This window comes from Vipera ursinii (genome assembly GCF_947247035.1).
Source record: "Vipera ursinii genome assembly, chromosome: 1".
Classification (NCBI taxonomy): domain Eukaryota; kingdom Metazoa; phylum Chordata; class Lepidosauria; order Squamata; family Viperidae; genus Vipera; species Vipera ursinii.
The window spans coordinates 3954596-3978517 of NC_139512.1; the positions used below are offsets into that span (position 1 = coordinate 3954596).

General features: G+C 45.8%; 1 protein-coding gene and 1 long non-coding RNA gene across 3 annotated transcripts in view; one reads left to right on the forward strand and one right to left on the reverse strand.

Moving 5' to 3' along the window:
* The window catches only part of LOC310632811, a 269935-nt gene that overhangs the window by 173826 nt on the left and 72187 nt on the right, over window positions 1–23922 (reverse strand). The gene's annotated exons all lie outside the window — the stretch shown is intronic.
* On the forward strand, window positions 3043–22141 carry ABHD17A (abhydrolase domain containing 17A, depalmitoylase). 2 transcript variants are annotated; one of them, XM_083349245.1, is made up of 5 exons: window positions 3043–3333; window positions 10658–11203; window positions 15679–15873; window positions 17820–17999; window positions 20602–22141. In XM_083349245.1, exons 2-5 carry the CDS (start codon window positions 10893–10895, stop codon window positions 20816–20818), a joined length of 903 nt encoding a protein of 300 aa, XP_083205371.1. In that variant the 5' UTR covers window positions 3043–3333; window positions 10658–10892; the 3' UTR covers window positions 20819–22141. The 2 variants fall into 2 exon arrangements, with proteins under 2 accessions (XP_083205371.1, XP_083205372.1); XM_083349246.1 differs by having other exon boundaries at window positions 3043–3297.

Genomic DNA, 23922 nt, shown 5'->3' on the forward strand with positions numbered 1-23922 from the left:
TCTAGAGATGGTGACAAATACAATCACATAAACCACTGGATTGGCAACAAATGAACCTGGGTTCACAGGCCTGCTGACAGAACGATGTTTTTAGGGCTTTCAAAAAAAAAATAGCAAGGAAGGGTCAACCTTATTTCTGAATGATGTTCTGCAGAGAAGGAGCCATTACAGGGAAAGTCCTTCCTCTAGAGCAGGGGTAGGCAACCTTGGCTCTTTTATGACTCGTGGACTTCAACTCCCAGAATTCCTGAGCCAGCCATGCTGAGGGGAAAGGGAGAGGTTTCCAAGCTGAGCCATGCTGGCTCAGGAATTCTGGGAGTTGAAGTCCACGAGTCATAAAAGAGCCATGGTTCCCCACCCCCTGCTCTAGGTTCCCTCATGGGTACTTCCTTAATTGAAGCTGGAGCATACCCTGCCTTCCCATTCTGGTAGGCTGGGAAGATTGTAAGGCAATAGAGGTAATTAAATAATTATATTATTAAAACAACAAGTAGGAATTGTCCCACAGCCACATTATTCCTAGATTTTGCATTCTCAAAAATAGTGGGTCGTGACAAAGTTTGCTGATCTGGAAAACAGCGCAGGACTTGCCTAGTTCTTAGCTGGAAGCTCACCAGGCTGAGCAGCCAAAAAAACAATTTAGAAGACCACAGCAAATTACTTTCAGACTGTTATAGAAAACCTCCACGTATTTATTTATAAAATTTATAGGCTGCCCATCTTACCTCAAGGTAATTCTAGACATGTCCGTGAAGTCACCAGGGCATGAACTGATCTTGAAATGTTCATGACTTGAATTAGCTAATTCAACTTTTAAGATTTATTAGAAGCAGCATATACAGGTGGTCTTCAACTTAGGACCACAATTGAGACTAGAATTTCTGTTGCTAAGCAAGGTGGTCAAGTGAGTTGCACCTGATTTTACAGCCTCTTTTGCCATAGTTAAGAAAATCACTGTTAAGTGAATAAGACCGTCATTAAGGAAATCCAGTTTCTTCCATTGACTTTGCTTCTCAGAAGCCAGCTGGCAAGGTTGCAAATGACTCCAGGACACACAACTGTTGTAAACACAACTGCTGATCACATGACCATGGGGAATGCTGCCACAGTTGTAAGTGCAAAGACTGGTTGTAAATCACTTTTTTCAGTGCCGTTATAAATTTGAATAGTTGTATCTCCAAGGATTACCTATAATTTCTTCCTCCCTCCCCTCATCATAAGAATCATTATAACATAAATATAACAATATAAAGCATCAGTAATTAAGTTCCAAATCTTCTCTTGAAGAGCCCCAGCTCTGCTGTTCTATGAAAAAAAATGTGGATACAGATAGTCCAGAACTTACATTCATTTAGTGACCAAAGTTACAACAGCACTGGGAAAAGTAATGTATGACTGTTTTCCACACTTATGACGGTTGCAGCATCCCCTTGGGTCACATGATCAAAACTGAGATGCTTGGCAACTGGCATGTATTTTTGACTGTTGCAGTGTCCTGGGGTCACGTGATCACCTTTTGCGACCTTTTGACAAGCAAAGTTATGGGGAAGCCAGATTCACTTAATAACTGTGTTACTAACTGAACAGCTGCAGTGATGCACTTAACAACTGTGGCAAGAAAGTTGTAAAATAGGACAAAACTCAATGTAACTGTCTTGCTTAGCAACAAACATTTTGGGCTCAAATACGTGACAGTTGTCAAGTGCCTGTATTTTGATCATGTGACCATAGAGATGCTGCAACTGTTGTGTGTGAAGCAAAAGTTTGTCCCAGACCTTGAAAAAGTCCATTGGGAAGGAGGAAGTTTTCCCAAGGCAGACTCATGCAGGGGTGCAACAGGCACTCTGCAAGAAAAGGTAGTTCTCTCGGCTTGAAGAGTGTTAAAGAGGAAACGCAAGGCACGTTTTTTTTTTAGAGGACCAATTTTCCAGAAGGCTGTTATGACATTTTCCAGAAGGCTTGCATGTTTCATGTACCTGCCTTACCCTAGCAAATCAATGCTGTGATAACAACCCTTGCAAATTAGCAAATTAGCAGAAATGCTCAACGGTTACCTGCAATTGCATTTCAGTGGGCTGAAGATCCTTGATTCAAGCATCTAGGTAACTGAGGCTGGGTTCAACCCGCCCTTATTCAAGACGGATATCTTAATTACTCCATTTTCAAGATTTGTAGCCCACACGCTGAACTACAGAAGCTGCAGGACCTCTCAGTGGTGGGCTTAGATGAGGTTTTTAGATGTGGCCCCTGATCTCAGTCCTGCTTGATCCTAGTAATCTGGCAATTGCTCCTTGGAGGACACATGTCTTTATACCTATAACAGCCTGGATGTAAATAGTGGATTAACTAAGCCACGATACTGAGTCTTGTTGTTTACAAACCACACTGCTTAGATCCCGCTAAGCCAAAACCGCTTGCGAGCATTTGAAATCAGTTGGGGTTATTTTCTAAACCAGTGTTTCTTTTTTATTTCCCCCCTCAGCGCTTTCTTCCTTCTTCTTCTCAGGGCCCCTTCCCATTGTTTAAAAAAAATATGGAGTGCCCTCCATCTGGGCTACCTGCATCGACACCGACCAAATTAAACATTTAAACGAACGTATTCGCTTGCCACTGCTGCTTTTCACCATTATACGGTGGGATTTTAATACGGGCGTTGTTATTATTTTTCAACGTGAGCTGGCAAATCATTTCCGTTGGGCGGACCCTTGAGAGGACCGTTGCGGACTCCCGGGAGGGTCCTGCAGGATCTCTCTCCCCAAAGTCCTGGGGGGACCCCCACAAGGCTCCTGGGACCACATTTTGAGAAACTCTGCCCTAAGCCACGGCTTGGCAGGCCGCTCGAAGCGGATCTCCGACGCCTTTTTCCTCCTGGAAACCGTCCGACCGGCGCCCAGGCCCAGCACGGCTCGGAGGGGGGAGCTGCCCTCGTCTCCCTCAGAGACCCTCCCCACCATTTCTGCCTCCTCAGAGCCCCACCCGGCCGGCTGTCGTCATTTCCAGCGCTGGCGTCGCGCTGTCACATCCGCCTCCCCGGGAGGAGGAGACGCCAGAGGGTGGGAGGCCCGGCGTAGCAGCGGCCGCTCGTTCCAACTTGCAGGCCCGACGCGTAATGCGGTGCGCAGGGGCGCCCGGTTGGAGCTCCCGAGCGGGAGCCGGGAAACAACAGAGCCGGGCCGGACGAGGACTCGGCGGCTGAGCGGGACGGCCGCGGCCTCAAGCAGAAAGGGGAACGGACGGAGGAGAGGCCACCTGCCGGCCGAAGGGAGAGACTCGCCAGCTGCCCTTCGCGGAGCCGCCGTGCGCCCAAGACGACGGGGACGGGGCCAGCCGCGGGTGATTACGGGCGGGGAGCGGCGGGAGCGGCGTTGGTGGTGGTGGGAAGCAGGCTCGGGATCCTCGCGGGCTCTGCCTGCCTTTGGGCTTGGCCGGCTACCCTCCACGCTGGCCGAGGGAGAGTTTGGGGCGTCCGGGCGTGATGCTCGCCGCCTCTCCATCCCTGGAAAGGATCGAGCCTGAGGCGGCGGGCGGCGGTTTCAGCGCTCAGCGGGCGGATTTCTCCGGGATTCCGGACCGGTGCGCTGGTTTCTGGGGTCTGGGGTCTCGCTCGTGGCTTTGGGTCTCCTCCTTTTTTGCAAGGGGAGGTGTGTTTCTCGGTTCTCGGCCACCTCTTGCCTTTATTTACGCCAAAGGGGTGTTGGGGGGGGGTAGAGAAAGCCTTGCCGTGGCTGGCTGGGGTTAGCGTGCTTTGCAGGGCTTCTTCGGGAGCAGATCTCGGGGGTGACTGGCCGGGTCCCCAAAGTGCCCCAGCTATCTCGCCTGTGTGTACGCGTTTGGGTGTAGTGACAACTCCGATGATGTCATATGCCGCTCAGACCTCCCCGTTCTCCGCACGCTCGTTTGGTCCGTTCCCTCAAGAATCTTTGGCTGTTAATCGGGACCGTTGGAGAGAAGTTCGCTGGGATTTCCGCAATTCCTGCCCGCCAAAATAGCGACCTTCCCCCCCACACACACACACCCCTCGTGGACTGGGCTCTGTTTCCACCCACGGAACAGTCCGCTTGGCCATGGCCAGGGGTCGGCAACCTCGGCTCTTTTATGACTCGTGGACTTCAACTCCCAGAATTCCTGAGCCAGCTGGCTCAGGAATTCTGGGAGTTGAAGTCCACGAGTCATAAAAGAGCCGAGGTTGCCGACCCCTGGCCATGGCTAACCGCGAAAACGCGCAGGGTTTACTCCAGGGGTTGCTACTCGGCGAAAAAAAAATCTCCCTCTCGATCGCTGTTAAAAGGTAGGGCCTGACTGACTGGGAATGGGTTTGGGTGTGTTTCTGCGTTGGCCCGCCCCACCCCGAGCCCTTTCAACAGATCTGAACTACAGTGCCCATGATCCCCAGCAAGAAGAGTTTGAGCTATTGGGATAAAGTTAGGCATGCTTGGAAAGTGCCGAAGGCCTGGTTGATGTTCTTATAGGTAGAAGTGATGCTGGCTGGGGATAATGGGTAGGATAATGCAGTATGGAAGAGGAGCTTTTGGAATATGCAATGGAAGGAGGGGGGTTTGGGGGGGGTCTTTGTGTAGAGGGGAAAGAGCATCAGTTAAAATGTGTCCATTTTGCTTTCCAATGACTAATGTGGCTTCAAACTGGAACACTGAGGGGGAGCTGTAGTATTTTATTAATGATGTTATTCGTGAGGCCGCTGTGTATTGGTCCGACACAAGCAATGCGGGGTTTGGATTGGCTCTGAGGCTCTGAAGCTGATGCGAGAGATGTGGGTAGATGCAGCCTTATCTTAAGCTACTATGGTTGTAGGTAGAAGCTTCACAATTTACAAACTCCTGCACAAATTCAGTTGTTGCTGCTGCTGTTTCATTATTATTTTTTCCAAAGCAAGCAGATTGGTAGTGTCCTCCTACTCCTTATTTTTTTGGGGGAAAAAAAGACCTTGTGGATAGTTTTACGTAGGTATTTCTCAGCCTCGGCCAGATTAATATTAGGTGGACTTCAACTCCCAGAATTCCCCAGCCAGCATGGCTGATGGGGAATTCTGGGAGTTGAAGTCCACCCATTTTAATGTTACCAAGATTGAGAATGTTACCAAGACTAATGTTACCAAGGTGATCAGGAAGGGATGCATTGGACCTTGGAAGACTGCCTGGGTGAGGAACAGGTCCAGTTGCGTTGTTCGTAGGAGTTGGAGGAGGGATATTCTGTGAATTGGTTGTACCCTCATCAAGGTTGCATAGATGTTTTTGGAGAGAATTGATGATCAGCTGCATGATGTCATCATGCAAATGATTGTATGCTTATCATGGACATGATGTAAATTACATAATCTCTTCACTTGCAAGATAGCTTGCCTGTGAAAGTGGAGTCATGCTGACAATACACCTAGTAGCTGTAGCGTAAGATAGATTTTCTCTCTTCTTCACCAAAAAGTGAAGGAAGCCAAGCAAAACACTAGTGGTTTAAATATGAGCCAGCAGTGTGCTGCAGCTGCCAAAAAAGCCAACACATTGCTAGGCTGCATTAACAGAGGGATAGAATCAAGATCACGTGAAGTGTTAATACCACTTTACAATAAATGCCTTGGTAAGGCCACACTTGGAATCCCACATCCAGTTTTGATCACCACAATGTAAAAAAAGATGTTGAGACTCTAGAAAGAGTGCAGAGAAGAGCAACAAAGATGATTAGGGAACTGGAGGCTAAAACATATAAGGAACGGTTGCTGGAATTGGGTATGTCTACTCTAGTCTAATGAAGAGAAGGGTGAGGGGTGACATGATAGCAGTGTTCCAATATCTCAGGGGCTGCCCCAAAGAAGAGGGAGTCAAGCTATTCTCCAAAGCACCCAAAGGCAGGACAAGAAGCAATGGATGGAAACTAATCAAAGAGAGAAGCAACCTAGAACTAAGAAATTTCCTGACAGAACAATTAATCAGTGGAACAACCTACCTCCAGAAGCTGTGAATGCTCCAACACTGGAGGTTTTTAAGAAGAGACTGGAGAGCCATTTGTCTGAAATGGTGTAGGGCAGGGGTGTCAAACTCAATTTCATTAAGGGCCACATCAGCATTGCGGTTGCCCTGGGGGGGGGGCTACTGGGTGGGCGTGGCCAGCTCTACATCATTTGTGTCAAGGGTGCCTATGGGGGCCTGGGCAGGAGTGGGACAGATCTGAGGGTCTCTGGCAGAAGGAGATGGGACCGGGGCAAGTGCCAAGGCATGGTCCACCGGAGGAGCCTCACTGTTCCTCTCAGGCCATGGGGGGGGCTGGACGGTGGCGTGGAGGTCAAATGCCTAGCCCAGCCCTCAAGCACCCACGGCATAAGCCCAGCCCCACTTCCCCAAGGGGGTGCCCACCTGCATTTACCTCCTCCTCAAGGCTGATGCTGCTGTGCTTGCTCTCCTTAGCCAGGTTGCTCATGATGGGTACGAGGGCAAAATCAAGAGGGAGGCCCATTCCCTCTCCATGTGAGGAGACCTGGCTTTGTATCCAAAGCTTCCTTAGCAATAGGGAGACCCCCCAGGATAGGCCAGGAGGAGGGGGCAAGGGGATGGTGAAAGGGCAGCTGGGCAGGACTAAGGTAGGACTTCCCTCAGACCTTCCCTCTCCTTCCTTCCTTCCAAAGAACAGAGTGGTGGGAAAATATTTGAGATGGGGGAGGGAGAAAAACAGGCAAGAAACACAGCTGGGGAAGTGTCATCCTTCGTGAGGAATGAAGAAATGCACCATTGCCTGGAAATGGCCAGCACATGGCCCTCGCCTACTTCACATATCCGGCTTGGTGGGCTGTATGGGAGGGGATGCCATGAGCAACGTGAGAGTCAATGTTACCTGCGCAATGCTGCCCAGCCCCTAGCCTGCCTGGTTTTGGCAGGTAGCGGGGTGCTCTATTCACAGTGCCGAGAGGCTGAGCTGGGTGGCATGAATCTGAAGAGAAGCACAATGCTGCCCAACCCCTAGCCTGCCCGAAGTAGGCAGGGCCATGTGCTGGCCACTTCCAGGCAATGGTGCATTTCTTCATTCCTCACAAAGGGTGATACCTCCCCAGCATGCGCCGAGGGGGCAGTGCCAACATGGCACGGGCCGGTCCCTCGTTGTTTCCAGATGGCCTTGTGGAGCTAAGACTGAATGTATTTCAGCAAAGATGACCACCACGAAATTGTACATTGGCTCCTGGCCAGCCTGGGCCGGGGCCAAGACAGCGGGGGCCGTTCCCTTACTGTTTTCCAGGATGGCTTCGCAGGCCACATGAAACCATTTTGCGGGCCGCATGCGGCCCCCGGGCCTTGTGTTTGACATGTCTGGTGTAGGGTTTCCTGCCTGAGCAGGGGGTTGGACTAGATGATCTCCAAGGTCCCTTCCAACTTTTATTTTTATATTAAAGGTAAAGGTAAAGGTTCCCCCGCACATGCATGCTAGTCGTTTTCAACTCTAGGGGCCGGTGCTCATCTCCGTTTCAAAGCCAAAGAGCCAGCGCTTGTCCGAGGACGTCTCCATGGTCATGTGGCCGGCATGACTAGACGCCAAAGGTGCACGGAACGCTGTTACCTTCCCACTGCAGTGGTCCCTATTTTTCTACTTGCATTTTTATGTGTTTTCGAACTGCTAGGTTGGCAGAAGCTGGGACGAGTAACAGGCGCTCACTCTGCTACGTGGCACTCGGGATTCGACCCGCCAAACTGCCGACCTTCTGATCGACAAGCTCAGCGTCCTAACCCACTGAGCCACCGCTTCCCTATTTTTATATTATTATTATTATTATTATTATTATTATTATTATTATTATTATTATTATTATTATTATTATTATTATTATTAGCTTGCATATAAATTTCAGATTAGAAGGCCAAAGTACTTGTTGCAACACTTGTTGCAACACTTGTGCTATCACCTTAACCTTTTTTTCTGAATAAATCTTTATCCAACTCATAAGGGCTTGTTCCTTTACACATTTATTTCCAGTCCTGATTAGAAAGTTCTGATGTGACCCGAGTCATCATTTTGACATCACTGTTTGTAATGGCCATTGATGCATTGCTGTGATGATTCTACATTTATATCTTACTTTTCAGTCCAGTAAGAACTCAAAAAAATTTATCATGGTAGAATTAGAAGGGTGGAAAACTTCTCTGTATCGAATGGCGTGAAGACAAATGTTAACTATTCAGATTTCTTATTGGCCTGGCATTGAACAGGAAGTTCAGCTGGATGCCTTGATGTCTATGGAAAGTCTCAATCATCCAGGTCACAGTTGTCCCAAAGGTGCTTTTTTTCTTTGAAAACATTTGCTTCTCATCCAAGAAGCCTCTTCAGTTAGAAAAAGCACCTTTGGGATGGCTTTGACGGCCTTTTGCTAATTCTAAGACAAGTAGCAGTAACATACCCTGGGTTATATGATGTTCATGTGATTTGTCTCTGGTTGGTTGGGTTTACATTTTTTGTGAAACTTGCTTTGCTTCATAAAAAGCCGGCTGGGTGACTCTTATCTTAGCCCAACCCACCTCACGCATTGCTATTGGGGGGGGGGGGGGAAGAAGGACGAGGAAGTGGTGTTGGGTATGTTCGCTGCCTTGAGTTATTTATAAAAATAATAAAGGTGGGATATACAGTAAATATACTGGGATCATACAAGCTTTAAACTTAGAACATTACACGAAAAGTAAACAATGAGGCAGAACAAAGGTAGGTCTGTTAAACCTAGTTTAATCTAGATTTAATCAAGATTGGGAGTTCCTTCCTCCATAAATTCCATCAAATTTAGATCCTAAGATGAAAATACAGTGCGTTCAGTTTTGTTCTGTTCAGCTTTGTGTATACACACACACACACACACACAGACACACAGACACACACAGACATTTTCAGTGTAATCCTGTAAAATATACAAGCAAGGACAAAAATAGAAAATAATAGAATAGCAAACTGAAAAGGAAAAAAGAGAAAAACATACAATAATGCCTTCTGCCCTTCTATCAAATCATCGTCATATTAAATGTTTCCCTAACTTCTTCCTCTCATTTTAATCCCCAAATCTCATAATCAATTCATTTTTTTCTTCTTTCAGCAAAAAGTCCATGCAAGGATTTCAGATGATGATGATGATGGATAGGGCCCATTGGAGATCTTCTAGTCCAACCCCCTGCTTAGGCAGGAAAACCTATACCATTTCAGACAAATGGTTGTCCAGTCTCTTCTTAAAAAGTCTTTTTTTTCCTCCTGGCCAAATTAATCAACTTTGGCACTTCTGCAAGTTCAGTTAATGTTGTGATCCAATCTTCTATCTTATGTTGTGATCAGCTTTTGTCAAAAAAGTCCTTTTTCCTTTGTGATATTTCTATTAGCGGAAATTGCATGGATATGTTTATATCATTGTTTAGGTTATGCGTTCATATATGTGTGATGAATTATTGGCTGCAAATCAGGAGTGAGCAAACCCTTGTACATATTAACCCCCTCCTTGCTCTCTTGTTGTGTAGGATGATCAAATGTTTGAAAAGATTATTAATGAGGCTGGTTTCTGTGTGAAATTTTATGGGTAGGCATGTTTTAAAGGGCCAGTGAACAGTCTAGCATCCCAAGTCGTATGTTTACTCCTACTGCTTAGACCTTGACTTTGAAGGAAGTAGGAGAGCACAGATGATATCAATAGATGGAGTATGGTTGAAATTTTATTCGTTGTTGTTCAGTCGTTAGGAAGTTCTCTTCGCAACCCCATGGACCACAGCACGCCAGGCTCCCTTGTCTTCCACTGTCTCCCAGAGTCTGCCCAAGTTCATGTTCATTGCGTTGATGATACTTTCTAACCATCTCATCCTCTGCTGTCCCCTTCTCCTTTTTGCCTTCCATCTTTCCCAATATTGGGGCCTTTTCCGATGAATCCTCTCTTCTTGTTTGGTGTCCAGAGTATTTGGGTTTCAGCTTCAGTATCTCTCCTTCCGAAGAATGGCCAGGGTTGATTTCCTTTAGAAAATTGTATTTTTTTTCCCCCGGAGGATAATTAAAGCTTGGAACGGAAGTAGAAGGCAAACAATTGTCATACCTTTCATAAGGTTCCAAAACCCCAAAATCATACCATGGAAACATGGCACCTGAATTTTGCTGGACCAGTCCTGGGGATGCTGTGACCACTAGCTTGGCTTCCAGAGAATATTTGATAACAGAAGACGAGATCTCTGTTTGACTATTTTAAGATGTGTGGACTTCAACTCCAGAATATCTCAGCCAGCAACGCAGCTTAAAAATGTCCACACGTCTTAAAAAAGGGCTAAGGTTAGGAAATACAGGTAGCCCTCAACTTACAATGTGAGCCCAAAATTTCCGTTGCTAAGCAAGACAGTGAGTTTTGTCCCCTTTTACAGCCTTTCTTGCCACGGTTGTTAAGTGAATCATTGCAGTTGTTAAGTTAGTAATACGGATGTTAAGTGAATCTGGCTTCCCCTTTGACGTTGTTTGTCAGAAGTTTGCAACAAATTATCACATGACCCTGGGACACCGCAACCATCATAAATATATAGAGTCGCCTCCAGGGGAAATGGGCGGCATATAAGAAGATCCATAAGAATCCATAAATTACGACCATTCCCATTGCCTTTATTGGATCTCCTTTACAGGGAAAAATAATAATAATTTCCTCTCTTGTTTTGTTTTTTAGGATTCTGAGCAGCAAAACTAATATGCAGAGAGAGACTTCAAGATTCTCTGTGTTGGAATGCAGGACCCCCCAGTTATGGCTGTTCTGAGCGGACATGTGCTAAAGACTCCCTGTATTTCACTGGAGGCTGAAATATTTTCGTAACCGGTTGGATTGCCCTGCTTGTGGGACTCCTGCTTTTCCCTGAAAATTACCCTATACCCCATAGTCCCTCTCCTTGATTCCACCCGCGGCCATGAATGGGCTGACGGTTACTGAGCTCTGCTGTCTTTTCTGCTGCCCACCTTGCCCTAGTCGCATAGCTGCCAAGCTGGCCTTCCTACCCCCAGACCCCACCTATACAATCGTCCCGGAACCAGATCCTGCGGGCAGCACCAGCAACGCCTCCCGGAGTGGCACCATGGCTCGCTGGAAGCTTCATTTGACAGACCGAGCTGATTTCCAGTATACCCAACGAGAACTGGACACCGTTGAGGTGTTCCTTACCAAAAGCAGCCGAGGGAACCGAGTGAGTTGCATGTATGTCCGCTGCGTACCTGGCGCCAGGTGAGCAAATTTGAAAAGATGAGTGGCAGTAGCCATGTGGTGTCTGGGACATTGGGTTTACAGGTAGTCCTTGAGTTACAACCATTTGTTTACTGACCGTTGGAACTTACAACGGCCCTGAAAAAGATGACGTATGACCAGTTGTCAAACTGTTGCAGCATTCCTGTGGTCACATGATCAAAATTCAACACTTGGCAACTGGCATGTATTTATGATGTTGCAATGCCCTGGGGTCCTGTGAACTCCTTCGGCCACCTTCCGACAAAGTCAACGGGGATGTCAGATTCACTTATTATTGTTACTATTTTAAAAACTCTAGTGATTCACTTAACGACTGTGACAAGGTTGTACAATGCGGCAAATCTCATTTAACAACCATCTTGCTTAGCAATGGAAATTTGGGGCTCAGCTGTGCTTGTAAGTCAAAGACTTCCTATATAACTGCAAGTCAGAATAACAGAATAACAGAGTTGGGAGGGATCTTGGAGGTCTTCTAGTCCAACCCCTTGCTCAAGCAGGAAATCCCATACCATTTCAGACAAATGGATGCCCAATCTCTTCTTAGACGCTCCCAGTGTTGGAGCATCCACAATTTCTGGAAGCAAGTCTTTCCACTGATTAATTGTTCTGTCAGGAAGTTTCTCCTTAGTTCTAGGTTGCTTCTCTCCTTGGTTAGTTTCCATCCGTTGCTTCTTGTCCTGCCTTCGGGTGCTTTGGAGAATAGCTTGACTCGCTCTTCTTTGGGGCAGCCCCTGAGATATTGGAACACTGCTATCATGTCACTCCTCACCCTTCTCTTCGTTAGACTAGACATACCCAATTCCAGCAACCGTTCCTTATATGTTTTAACCTACAATCCCCTAATCATCTTTGTTGCTCTTCTCCGTACTCTTTCTAGAAGCTCAACAAGTCCTTGTTAGAGGTGGTGGTGGTAAATGTGAATTTGCTGGGATTCCATCTCAGTTTCCAGAGCAGTTCGCACGGAATTGTGGGACGCCCGGCATTCTTTGTCTTGGCTGATGGCAGTTCTTCTGTTATTGAAGAAACACACTAGCAAAGCCCTCTCTGTTAAGACAACAGTTTGAACCAGTGATCATTGTTGGCGATGTTTGGGGGAGGGCGGGGGGGGGAGAAAGACTGTATTGACTAAGCACAGTTAAACAACAAAGTTAAGAACATCAGACTTGCTCAAAGCTGCTTAATTGAGTTAATCTGGGGGCTGTCATTTGGTGTATAAATTCTTGCTATGTTGCAGGTGCCTCCGGATAATCATAAGCCTGGAAGTGAAAGGAGCTTGTGACCTTTTCCTCCTCCCACCTCTTTTCTTTCTTTTTTTTTTAAATAGGGGTTGCTCAGACAACTGGAAAGCTCAATGGGATTGGACCCCGGCCTTTGTAATCTGTTTCCATGACGATGTAAAAAAAAAACTTCATAGGTGCAGGAATTAAGCCCCTTGAGAGCTTAACATGTCAGGTTTAATTTTGCCGAAAGAGTCCCAGTGTTTATTCCGTGCGGTGAAAATTATCAAATGAAGTTTAATTAAATCAGATTGGGGCCTGGCTGATGGGGGTCACCAGGGCCAGTTCTCAAGGGAATCGAGCATGGGTGATGTACTTGGAACATGCGAGCTGCAAGTGGGAAGTTTTACCTTCTGCCTCAAACTTTTGCAGCTGTGTTTTCCTTCCCATTTATTACTGTGTACAGGTAGTCCTCGACTTACAACTGTTTGCTTAGTGACAATTCAGAGCTGCAAGGGCACTGTAAAAAGTGACCTGTTACCAGTTCTCACATAACTGTTGCAGCATCCCATGATCACATGATCAAAATTCCGGTGCTTGGCAACTGGCATGTATTTACAATCGTTGCAGCATCCCAGTGTCACGTGATCACCGTTTGTGACCTTTAGAAGCCGGCTTCTACAAAGAAACTCCCTGAGGCAAACCAGATTCACTTAACAACCACGTGATTCGCTTACCAGCTGCAGAGTTTCACTTAACAATTGTGGCAAAAAAAAAAAGGTCACAAAATGGGACACAGCTCTTAGCAACAGAAATGTTGGACTCGGTTGCGATCGCAAGTCAAGGACCACCTGCCCAGGCTCCTTGACCGATTTACCTAAAGGTAAATTTTACTGGCTTGAGAGGGAGGCTGTTTCTAAGTAAGCAAAACCAGAACCGAACTGGAAAAGAGAGTCTGTATAGTTTGGCCATAGTAACTGGAAGATAAATGTGTATTAAAAAGTTACTAGTCTATTTGCTGTTCGCTGGGCACTATGAAATGCGAAGAACGAAACATGGGATAATAAAACCAAGGACAATCGGCAGCATCATTAGCAAGGATTAATAAATAATAATCCCCAGGTCTTTGGGAAGGCCTTGCTAGGTAGATAAAAATGCCAAATCCATTCTGGCTAACCGTGAGACAAGCCAAAACAATAAATATATGATGAGGATGAAAAAAAAAACAACACCATAAACCGAACTCCTGAACGTGTAATGTAAAGTTTCTAAAAGCACTACAAATGATTTTAGAAATCGAAAGAATAACATGGCCTTTAAGCAGGCATCCTAGAGGTCAAAATTGGGAGGGTTTTGTTTAGTGACTGTAACTTTAAATCAGAGCAAACAGACGATATCCTCAAAAGTAGCAACTTCTGTTTCCAAAGAGGATTATCTGTGTTGAAGTTGTCTCCATGTGGTTAAGTTGAAGTGAAATTTAATAAATGTAGGCGATTCTGTCCTGAGTGGCCTTTCCTTTCCCCATGCTGGCTGAGGAATCCTGGCACTTGCAAGTCCACCCATCTTAAACTTGCCAAATTTGATACACACGAGCCTTGAAAGGTGTTCAAGAAGAAAAACCTTCTTGCAAACTCTTCAAGGGCTGTGGCCTTGAGTCTTGGGACACAATAGTTGAACAACCATAAAAAGATCATTTGCCAGAAAATCAAGGCATCTCTTCAGCCACTGGGGCCACCTGGTTGGGCTGGAGAAGTTAGTTGAGGCCTGGACGTGGGGTGGCAGCAGCAAGGAGAGGAAGTCTTGGAGCAGCTAGATCAGAGCAGCTCGACCAGTTCTTTCCTTAGTTTGACAGATGGTTGGTGGTTGTGGATAAGGGTGTTCCCTGGTCACAGTATCCGGTCGTCTTTGTGTGGGAATCTGTCTCTGTTCTCCATTGTTGGTACAGTACAGCCGGCTGGGAAGGTTTGCAAATGGCGATCACATGATGCCGTGAGTGTCTGAAACCAAGCCACGCCCGTTTCCAAGTGATCCGATTTTGATCATCCCATGACTGTGGAGATGCTGCAACAGGCCTAATAAGTGCAGGGACCGGTCATAAGTCCGTTATAAATGGTTCAGATGGTTACTAAACAAATAGTTGTAAGTTGCAAGGACTACAAGTACTAGTGTTTGTACAGAGGTGGGCTACAGGAGAAACAAGTGCAAGACAGCATAATCCATTCTTCCTCTGTGTGGTTCGAAGAGACCCATCTTGCTCTGGCCTCAGAAGTGGCCACCTCGTTATGTTGTGAGGTGTACACCTTTTTTACAAGCATAGACAGTCATATTTAAGCATATTTCACACATACCCTAAACCAGGGATCTTCAAACTCGGCCCTTTTATGACTTGTGGACTTCAACTCGGCCCTTTTATGACTTGTGGACTTCAACTCCCAGAATTCCTCAGCCAGGCACGCGTGCCTGGCTGAGGAATTCTGGGAATTGAAGTCCACAAGTCATAAAAGGGCCAAGCTTGAAGACCCCTGCCCTAAGCGTTTGTATGAAAGAGGCCTAAAGTAATGAGCCTTGATCCATGGCAAAATGAGATGGTAGGGACTTACGAAGGAAGGAGGCCGAACCAACTCTGAAAATAGCGGAGCCGTTTAAAACTTCATTCTCACGTTAACAAACCAAATACGGTGTTAAATAAGAGTTTCCAGCTCTTATTTAACGAGGGGAAGGTTCTTCACCAACCTCTTTTCCCCCTTCCACCCCCATTATGCTACTTTCTACTTGCAGAGAAGGGGGGAGGGGAGAGCACACATTTTCTGTTGTCACCAAGTGAGACATTTGTTAAATGAGTTTTGCACGTTTTTACAACCGATCTTTTCACAGTTGTTAAGTGAATTAACTGCGGTTGACAAGTTAGTAACCTGGCTGTTAAATGAACCTGGCTTTCCAGATTCTTTGCTTGTCAGAAGGTCACAAAAGGTGGCTCACAGCAACAGTCACAAATATGAACTAGTTGCCAAGCATCACAGGGAAGTTGCCAAGGTCGTAACTCTGAAAACCGGTGGTAAGTCACTTTTCCCCCCACTGCCATTGTAACTTTGAATGGTCACTAAATGGATTGTTCTAAGTCAAGGTTCCGAAGTGGTACACTTTGTCCTGAAAAAAAAAAGGCCTTTACCACCGTGATGCACCTGAGGATCAGGTGTGATCCCTCTGATCCTTTCTGATGGCTGCCTTCTCCTCCAGGTTCACCGTTCTGTTCTCGCATGGCAACGCTGTGGATTTGGGCCAGATGTGTAGCTTCTACATCAGCCTGGGCACCCGGATTAGCTGCAACATCTTTTCTTACGACTATTCGGGCTACGGTGCCAGCACAGGGAAACCTTCAGAGAAGAACCTCTATGCTGATGTCGACGCAGCCTGGCAGGCCTTACGCACCCGGTGAGTCTCCAGGAAGAACACCACCAGCCTTTTGTTGTTGGTGTTGTCGTTGGTGTTTCAAAAGCTCCAGGATGGTTTGTAACAGTGTCAGGATTGATCAGTCCCATTAGTTTCCAGCAAGGGCGCTCAGAGGCCTCTTCATGGTTTTTCAGAAATCGGATACTTCCTGAATAGCGACTCCATTCTTAGTTTTCGAGGACAAGAAAGACGGATAGATACACTGTCCATTAAGCCGTAAATAGACAAATGAAAGAAAAGCTGTACTTGTTCATTGCCTGTCTTAGTGCCCACTTTAGTGCTTGCATCTGCCAGTGTGACTGTGGACACCTGATTTGGTGCCCACCGTGTTTCTTGTCTCATCTGAGGTTTTGTGTTTTGTTTTTTACATTTAAAAAAAAAAGCAAAAACGAGAAGTCAACAGTGCTGCTAAGTGAGCAACAGCCTCTGGTACTATGCTGGCTTCTTAAAGTCCTGAAATGTCTTCAGAAGCATGTAGTGGTATGTGGGGATGACCTTGAGAGACTGGGTTTAGAGATGCTGCCTAGGGCAGTGATGGCGAACCTTTTAAAGACCGAGTGCCGAAACTGCAACCCAAAACCCACTTATGTATCGTAGGGTGCCAGGTGGGCATGGCCCACTGGGTGGGCGTGGCCCATTGGGTTGGTGTGGCCCATTGGGTGGCCGTGGATGCGGTGGTAACAGCAGACTGGGCGGGACTAAAAAGTTCAATCAATTCCAACTTTCCGAGATCTTTTTTTTCCTGCGAGAAGTTGAAATTGATTGAACCTTTTTTTTTTTGCACATGGCGGTGGAGGCCTAAAGCGAAAAGGTTTTATAAAACCCAGCTGAAGGCCTAGAACTGGGGCGGCAGCGCGTGTGCCCACAGAGATGGTTCTGCGTGCCATCTGTGGCACGCGTGCCATAGGTTTGCCACCACGGGCCTAGGGAATAATCACATAAGAGACAGCTTAGCCTGCAGCTGGATAGAGGGCGAGACAAGAGGCTGAGAAGGGACTCTTGGGTGTAAAGAAGATGATGGGAGAATTGTATTTTTACACCTTCAAGGGTCTGCAAGTGTACCTTTGCAATAAAATAGAATCAGCTCCTCTGGCTGTGTTTCTTGTCTGGTCTACCTGGTAAGGCTGAAAATTCTCTTTATGGTGGGACCCTCGGTGCTCTCTAAGCTTGGTCATTTTCTTGCAGATTTTTCATTACCAAACTAGGTAACATCATCATGCTAGTAGCTACTAGCTGTACTAGCAATGATGATGATGCTACCTAGTTTGGTAATGAAATCCCTGCAAGAAAACAACCAAGCTCAGAAAGCACCAAGGATCCCGCCATAAAGAGAATTTTCAGCCTTACCAGGTAGACCAGACAGGAAACCCAGCCAGCCCTGGGCTACAAATATTCTCTTCTATCAGTTCTATGTTTTCTTACAAAATAATTGGCAGCTCTCACCTGCTGGGTTTGAAAATGTGCCCACCTACCCAGAGAAGGGCAGAGTTAAGCACGAGGAAGCAAAATGTTTTTGCGGCCAGGGGGAGCGAGAGGGGCACAGGAGTAGCGGGGAAGAGGAAAATAAGCATTTTGCGTGGTTCAGACCGCCAACCCTTCCACCACTTTAGGACTGAGTGAGACTGCTAGGTGCCTTCGGGCAGCTCATCAGTAGGAGACACAGACAAAGTGGGCTGCCCTGTTCATTCCAGGGTCTATTTGGGGCTGGATTGCCTTCCGGTGAGGATGTCCCTTCCCTTAGTCATGACGGGTAGCCCCAAATAGCATCAGCCTGTCAGGTTCTACTTGGAAACCACGTTCCTACACCTGTAGGGAGCAAATTCCATCCCTGGTACAAATGGTACTTCTTCAGGCAGGACATGAGGAACATAAAAGATGTAATTTACCTTGCGACGGCACCTCTGCGGTTTCTTTCCCTCTCTCCACAGATATGGGATCAGCCCCGAGAACATCATCCTCTATGGGCAAAGCATTGGGACAGTGCCCACGGTGGACCTGGCCTCCCGCTATGAGTGTGCCGCTGTTATCTTACATTCGCCTCTGACATCGGGCATGCGGGTTGCCTTTCCAGAAACCAAAAAGACCTACTGCTTTGATGCTTTCCCAAAGTAAGTCCTTCAGAAAGCAAGAACGTGGGTGTGGAGCTCAGCCAAGGAAGGCAGATGTACAATTAACATTTACTGTTGAAGTCTGCTGGATTTATAGATAGAAGAATTAACCAGTGGAACAGCCTGCTTCCAGAAGCTGGGATTGCTCCAAGACTGGAAGTTTTTAAGGAGAGACTGGACAGCCATTTGTCCGAAATGGTATAGGGTTTCCTGCCTGAGCAGGGGGTTGGACTAGAAGACCTCCAAGGTCCCTTCCAACTCTATTATTATTATTATTATTATTATTATTATTATTATTATTATTATTATTATTATTATTATTATTATTATTATTGATCATCGCACAGTCAGCCAGATGTTCAGACTGGATTTGACATTTTTGTCTACCTATCGAGTCCTTACCAAGGACCTGGATAGGCAGATGTGGATGTTTGATGATATGATGATGATATTATTATTATTATTATTATTATTATTATTATTATTATTATTATTATTATTATTAATTATTATTATATAAAACTTTTATTCATAAAACATGAAACTCAGCCAACTGAACACCCAAATTGAATGGCACTAATGGTTGATATGGGTTGCTGCCAGCATCCTAGGTATCAACCAGGTTGTTGTTGTTGTTGTTATTTTCCGTCAGCACCCCTCCCCCCAAATCTTTTAATTTCTTTTTCAGAAGCATGATTATTGAAAAGTCTATCCTGCCAGTGCAACTCCAAAAAACTTTTCAGTGAGAGTTTCCTACGTATAGATCTGGGGTCACCAAGCATGGCAACTTTAAGACTTGTGGACTTCAATTCCCAGAAGTCCTCAGCCAGCTTGGAATTCTGGGAGTTGAAATCCACACATCTTAAAGTTGCCAAGTTTGGAGACGCCTGGTACAGAGGCTACTCAGCTTGCATTAGTTACAAATGGAAGTAGTAACTCCATATTTGCTTGGTTATTTCCAATTGGATTTACTATACAGTACAGGCAATCCTCAACTTACAAATCACAACTGGAACCAGAACTTCTGTTGTTAGCCAAGAGGGTTGTTAAGTGAGTCATGCCCAATTTTACGACCTTTTTTGCCATTGTTGTTAAGCAAATCACTGCAGTTGTTAAGGGAATCAAGTCATTAAGCAAAGTTCACAAATGGCAGTCACAAGATTCAGGGATGCTGCAACCATCCAAATCAGGGGTCTTCAAACTTGGCCCTTTTATGACTTGTGAACTTCAACTCCCAGAATTCCTCAGCCAGCGTGCCTGGCTGAGGAATTCTGGGAGTTGAAGTCCACAACTTATAAAAGGGCCACGTTTGAAGACCCCTGGTCTAAATACATGACAGTTGCCAAGTGGCCGAATTTTGATCATGTGACTTTAGGGTTCCTATGTTAGTCATAAGGCAGAAGACCGGTCATAAGTCACCGTTTTCAGTGCTGTAGTCCAGGGGTGCCCAAGCTTGGCAACTTTAAGACCTGTGGACTTCAGTTGGGAGTTTGCTGGCTGGGGAATTCTGGGAGTTGAAGTCCATAGGTCTTAAAGTTGCCAAGCTTGGGCACCCCTGCTGTAATCACTAAATGAATGGATGTAAGTTGAGGACCACCTGTACTCCATTTAGAATATGTTCACGTTCAAAGCACATTGCTCACTGTAATTCAGAAAAAACTCCATTAGAGGGACTTGTGGTCATTTGCAGAGAAATCTCTTCCCTGGCCATCAGGAATATTATGCAACCTGATTTTTCTCCTAACAAAAGAGTCCTATTTCGTGCTTAAGCAAGAGGCTGTATCTCACCGATGGAGCGCTGATTCTGTGTCAAAAGGGCACACACATTTTCAGTACAAAAGTATCTTAGGTTTTAAACTGTAATGACATGAGTTACCCCCTTTGAGTATCACAGCAGACTTTGTGGGTCATAATGAGGACTGCCTCATTTTGGAATTTGCTTTTTTTTTTTTTGTAAGCAGAGAAATAGAGGTCTTGAGCTTTTGCAAGGCGTAAGCTGCTCATTTTGCCTCTGAACATTCCCCAAACTTTAAATCAACCCCAAATAAGTTCATTTTAATTAAAAAGGCTAACATTGCGCTTCTTTCTGAAAACCCCGTGATATTAGTAATCTCTGATTTCAGCCATTTAATTTTGTTTTGATATTTTAATTTGGGTTGTCTGTAAATTCCAAGGAAGGACGGTGGGCCTTGGTGCTGTTGGAATTTACAGAATTTAAGCTACTGATCTACCTCATACTCAGTGAGTAAAGCATGTAGAACTATCCAGTTCCTCTTTCAGGGTAATGCTGCAGGGCAAACCACCACCCTCCCCCGGGAGAAGAGAGGCTCTGTTATATTTTAACCATTTTAACCACAGTGTTTCTCAACCTTGACCACTTTGAGATGTGTGGACTTCAACTCCCAGAATTCCCCAGCCCAGAATTCCAAAATGAAGCAGTCCTCATTATGACCCACAAAGTCTGCTGTAATACTCAAAGGGGGTAACTCATATATGGGCTGGGGAATTCTGGGAGTTGAAGTCCACCCATCTCAAAGTGGCTGAGATTGGGAAACACTACAATAATCTACCCTCACTTTCTCTATTCCTCTCTCTTCCGCAGTATAGACAAGGTGTCCCGCATCACTTCCCCCGTTCTGTTCATTCATGGCACCGAAGACGAGGTGATCGACTTCTCTCACGGCCTGGCCCTTTACGAGCGCTGCCCGAAGGCAGTGGAGCCCCTCTGGGTGGAAGGAGCTGGCCACAACGATATCGAACTCTACAGCCAGTACCTGGAGCGCTTACGCAAGTTCATCTCACAAGATCTGTCTGGTTAATGCAACTCCACCTGCTTGACCCTTCCGGCAAAGGCCACCCGCCTTGACTGGGCCTGCGGAAGCAAAGGAAGCATTTGTGGCTTTCGAAGGAGAAGGCCGCTGATGCTGCAAGCTCCACGTTTCCATCTGCAAAATGGGAGTAGTTCTCTCCATCCTTCCTCTATCGCAGGCTTAGCCTGCGCAGGGCTCTTGAGTCTCTCCTGGTGGCCCTTCCCCATCGCCGAGGGCCCTTTCCAGCTGTTCTCATTTCCAGCTGTTGTCATGGCTGAAGATGGGCCTGACCATCACAGCAAGATGCCTGAGAATGGAGTCTCAAATTGCACCTCCTCGTGGGACTCCGAAGGACTTGAGCGTTGCAGATCATTCTAAAACATGAACATCTCCATATCAGGGCTATCCTCTCTGTGGCCTCCATCCATCTTTTCACTTCCTGTTTCAGATCCCGTTTTCTTAAAACACTCTGCGTGTGACCCACTGATAGCAATAAGCCATAGGCAGGGTGGGGCGGGAGGCAAAGCACCTTGCATGCTGGCCAAAAACGGCTTGCTTCAGTTTAGCTGTCCAGCCCATGGCAGCCCTTGAAGACAATTGAATTTCATTCAGATTTCCCCAAGGGTGGGGACGGAAAACAACCACCTGTAATTTTTCACCCAGAAGTCTGCAAAAAGACTGTTTGTGGAATGCAGCAAGGCTGCTCTACGCATCCCGGAATTTATCGGTGGTGGGGAGTCATTTTCCAGCTTCATCACAACTCCTAGATAGTATTGTTTTAATCTTCCAAATTCCTGTCCCCTCCAGATGTTCCCAAGGAATGGATTACACTTTACTTAACTTTGGGGTTTCAGGCAATGGGGACGGGTTGGGTGGGAGGTAAGGGAAGAATTCTCCATCCATTCATTTTGAAAGAGGAATAAAAAAAAAAGATCCACATGTGTTTCCTACTAAATGTTTGTGGGAGAATTGGATGCGATTGAATGAGTTGGAAGTTTGTGGAAGTGGGTAAGTCATGAAATAGGCAACCCAAGAAATCCAGTAATGGTACTTCATTTTTTAGGACAGCGTTTCTCGACCTTGGTGACTTTAAGATATGTGGACTTCAACTTCAATTCTGGGAATTGAAGTCCATACATCTTAAAGTCATCAAGGTTGAGAAACACTATTATAGGAGAACTTTGAATGCCTGACAGAGTTTCCTTCTGCTCCCTCTTATACCAAACAAAATCAAGTTGGGCCTATTTTGAATTTCTTCAGTATGTTTTCCCATTTCCCAGGGCTGAGTTGTCATTCTTCTTCTCATAAAACCATACAGTGTCTTCCACTTTGCTTGACCATTAATCTATCTGCCAAATAGGAATGATGGGTGTTGTAATTCAACATCTGGAAGGCAGGGCTGCTTGCTTTGAAGCTCTTGTAAGAATTTCAGAAACAAAGATGTTATCAGCTGTGAGAGTCATAGAAGTCATACGAGCATGGAGCGAAGGCAGGAATGAATTCAGCCAAGGAAAGATTTATTTATTTATTTTATTTGTATATATATCCATCCCGCCTTTTATTTTTATTTTTTAAATAACTCAAGGTGGGGAAAATATCCAACACACTTTACTCCTCTGTTTTCCCCATAACAACAACCCTGTGAGGTGGGTTGGGTTGGGCTGAGAGAGAGCGATTGGCCCAAAGTCACCCAGCTGCCTTTCGTGGCTAAGGCAGGACTTGAACTCATGATCTCCTGCTTTCTAACCTGGTGCTTTAAACACTAAACCAAGCGGGCTCTTCAAATTGCTTTGATTGTCTATTAAATGGGTTCTTGATTTGCTTAAATCAGTCCATTAGAAACATGGCGAGCGAGTCCAACACGACACACTTATCACATTTTAACAAAATTGGAGGCATCCATGATAAGGCAAATGATCAAGCGAGCATCATACTGTTGTGATACAAATGCTACCATTCTGTACCTTTGTTGTGATGTCACGCAATAGGGATGGAGGTTCTCATTCCGTAATTTTAATGAAATTGCCAAATTCTGCAGATGAATTTGAACAGAAGAGAAACTGTTATTGCATCGCATGCTATGAAGAAAGATTGCATAGTAGGGCATATATATAGTCCTTAATTCATGAGCACAATTGGGACCAGAACCTCTGTTGTTAAGCAAGGCAGTCATTAAGTGAGGGGTGCTAGATTTTACAAGCTATTTTGCCACAGTTGTTAAGTGAATTACTGCAGTCATTAAGTGAACCTTGCAGTCATTAGTAAATCCAGCTTTCCTCAGTGACTTTGCATGTCAGACGCCAGCTGGGAAGATTGCAAGTGGTGATCACACAACCCTAGGGTATTGCAACTTTCATAAATACAGGCTGGTTGCCAAGCCCTCAAATTTTGATCACGTGACCGCAGGGACGCTACGAGTGCGAGGACCTGTGTCGTAAATCACTTTTTTCAGTGCCCCTGTAACTGGTTGCTAAATTAATGTTCGTATGTTGAGGTCTACCTATAATTTTTGCACATCCAGCACCCAGTAAATTTCTGCCTGACATTAATTTCTATATATCTCTAGAGCAGGGGTAGGCAGCCTTGGCTCTTTTATGACTCGTGGACTTCAACTCCCAGAATTCTTGAGCCAGCATGGGTGGCTCAGGAATTCTGGGAGTTGAAGTCCATGAGTCATAAAAGAGCCAAGGCTGCCTACCCCTGCTCTCTAGAGGATGTCGATTTAGAAGAAGATGGTCAAAACTAATAAATTCCAGCAGGCCTAAAATCTGTGCATCTCACTTCCCAAATCAAAGCTGATGGTCAATAATTGCCTTGTTAGATAGAAGGAGGCTGGATTTAATTCCAAGTTGTTTCTTTGATTTTTATGCTTTCTTTTCCAAGAACTTGAGATTCCTCACATATGGGTCACCCTACATTTTATCCCCATAACAAGTAGATAAGCTGAGCTGACAGCATGGCAGAGGAGGAGCCTCCCTAGCCACTACACCACACTACTAAGCAGTCTCGCTTTTGTATTGGGTTGGGTTGAATGCTGGAAGATGTGGAGCAGGTTCATGGGCATAGTTTCACAAAAGCTTGTCCGATCCATCCAAGTTGTGCTAAGCAGAAAT

Bases quoted from the DNA above. Each gene is read 5' to 3' on its own strand.
- ABHD17A (XM_083349245.1), top strand. From the start codon at position 10,893: ATGAATGGGCTGACGGTTACTGAGCTCTGCTGTCTTTTCTGCTGCCCA. The intron at 11,204-15,678 runs GTGAGCAAATTT...CTTCTCCTCCAG, and splicing joins CGCTGCGTACCTGGCGCCAG to GTTCACCGTTCTGTTCTCGC. The intron at 18,000-20,601 runs GTAAGTCCTTCA...TCTCTTCCGCAG, and splicing joins TGCTTTGATGCTTTCCCAAA to TATAGACAAGGTGTCCCGCA.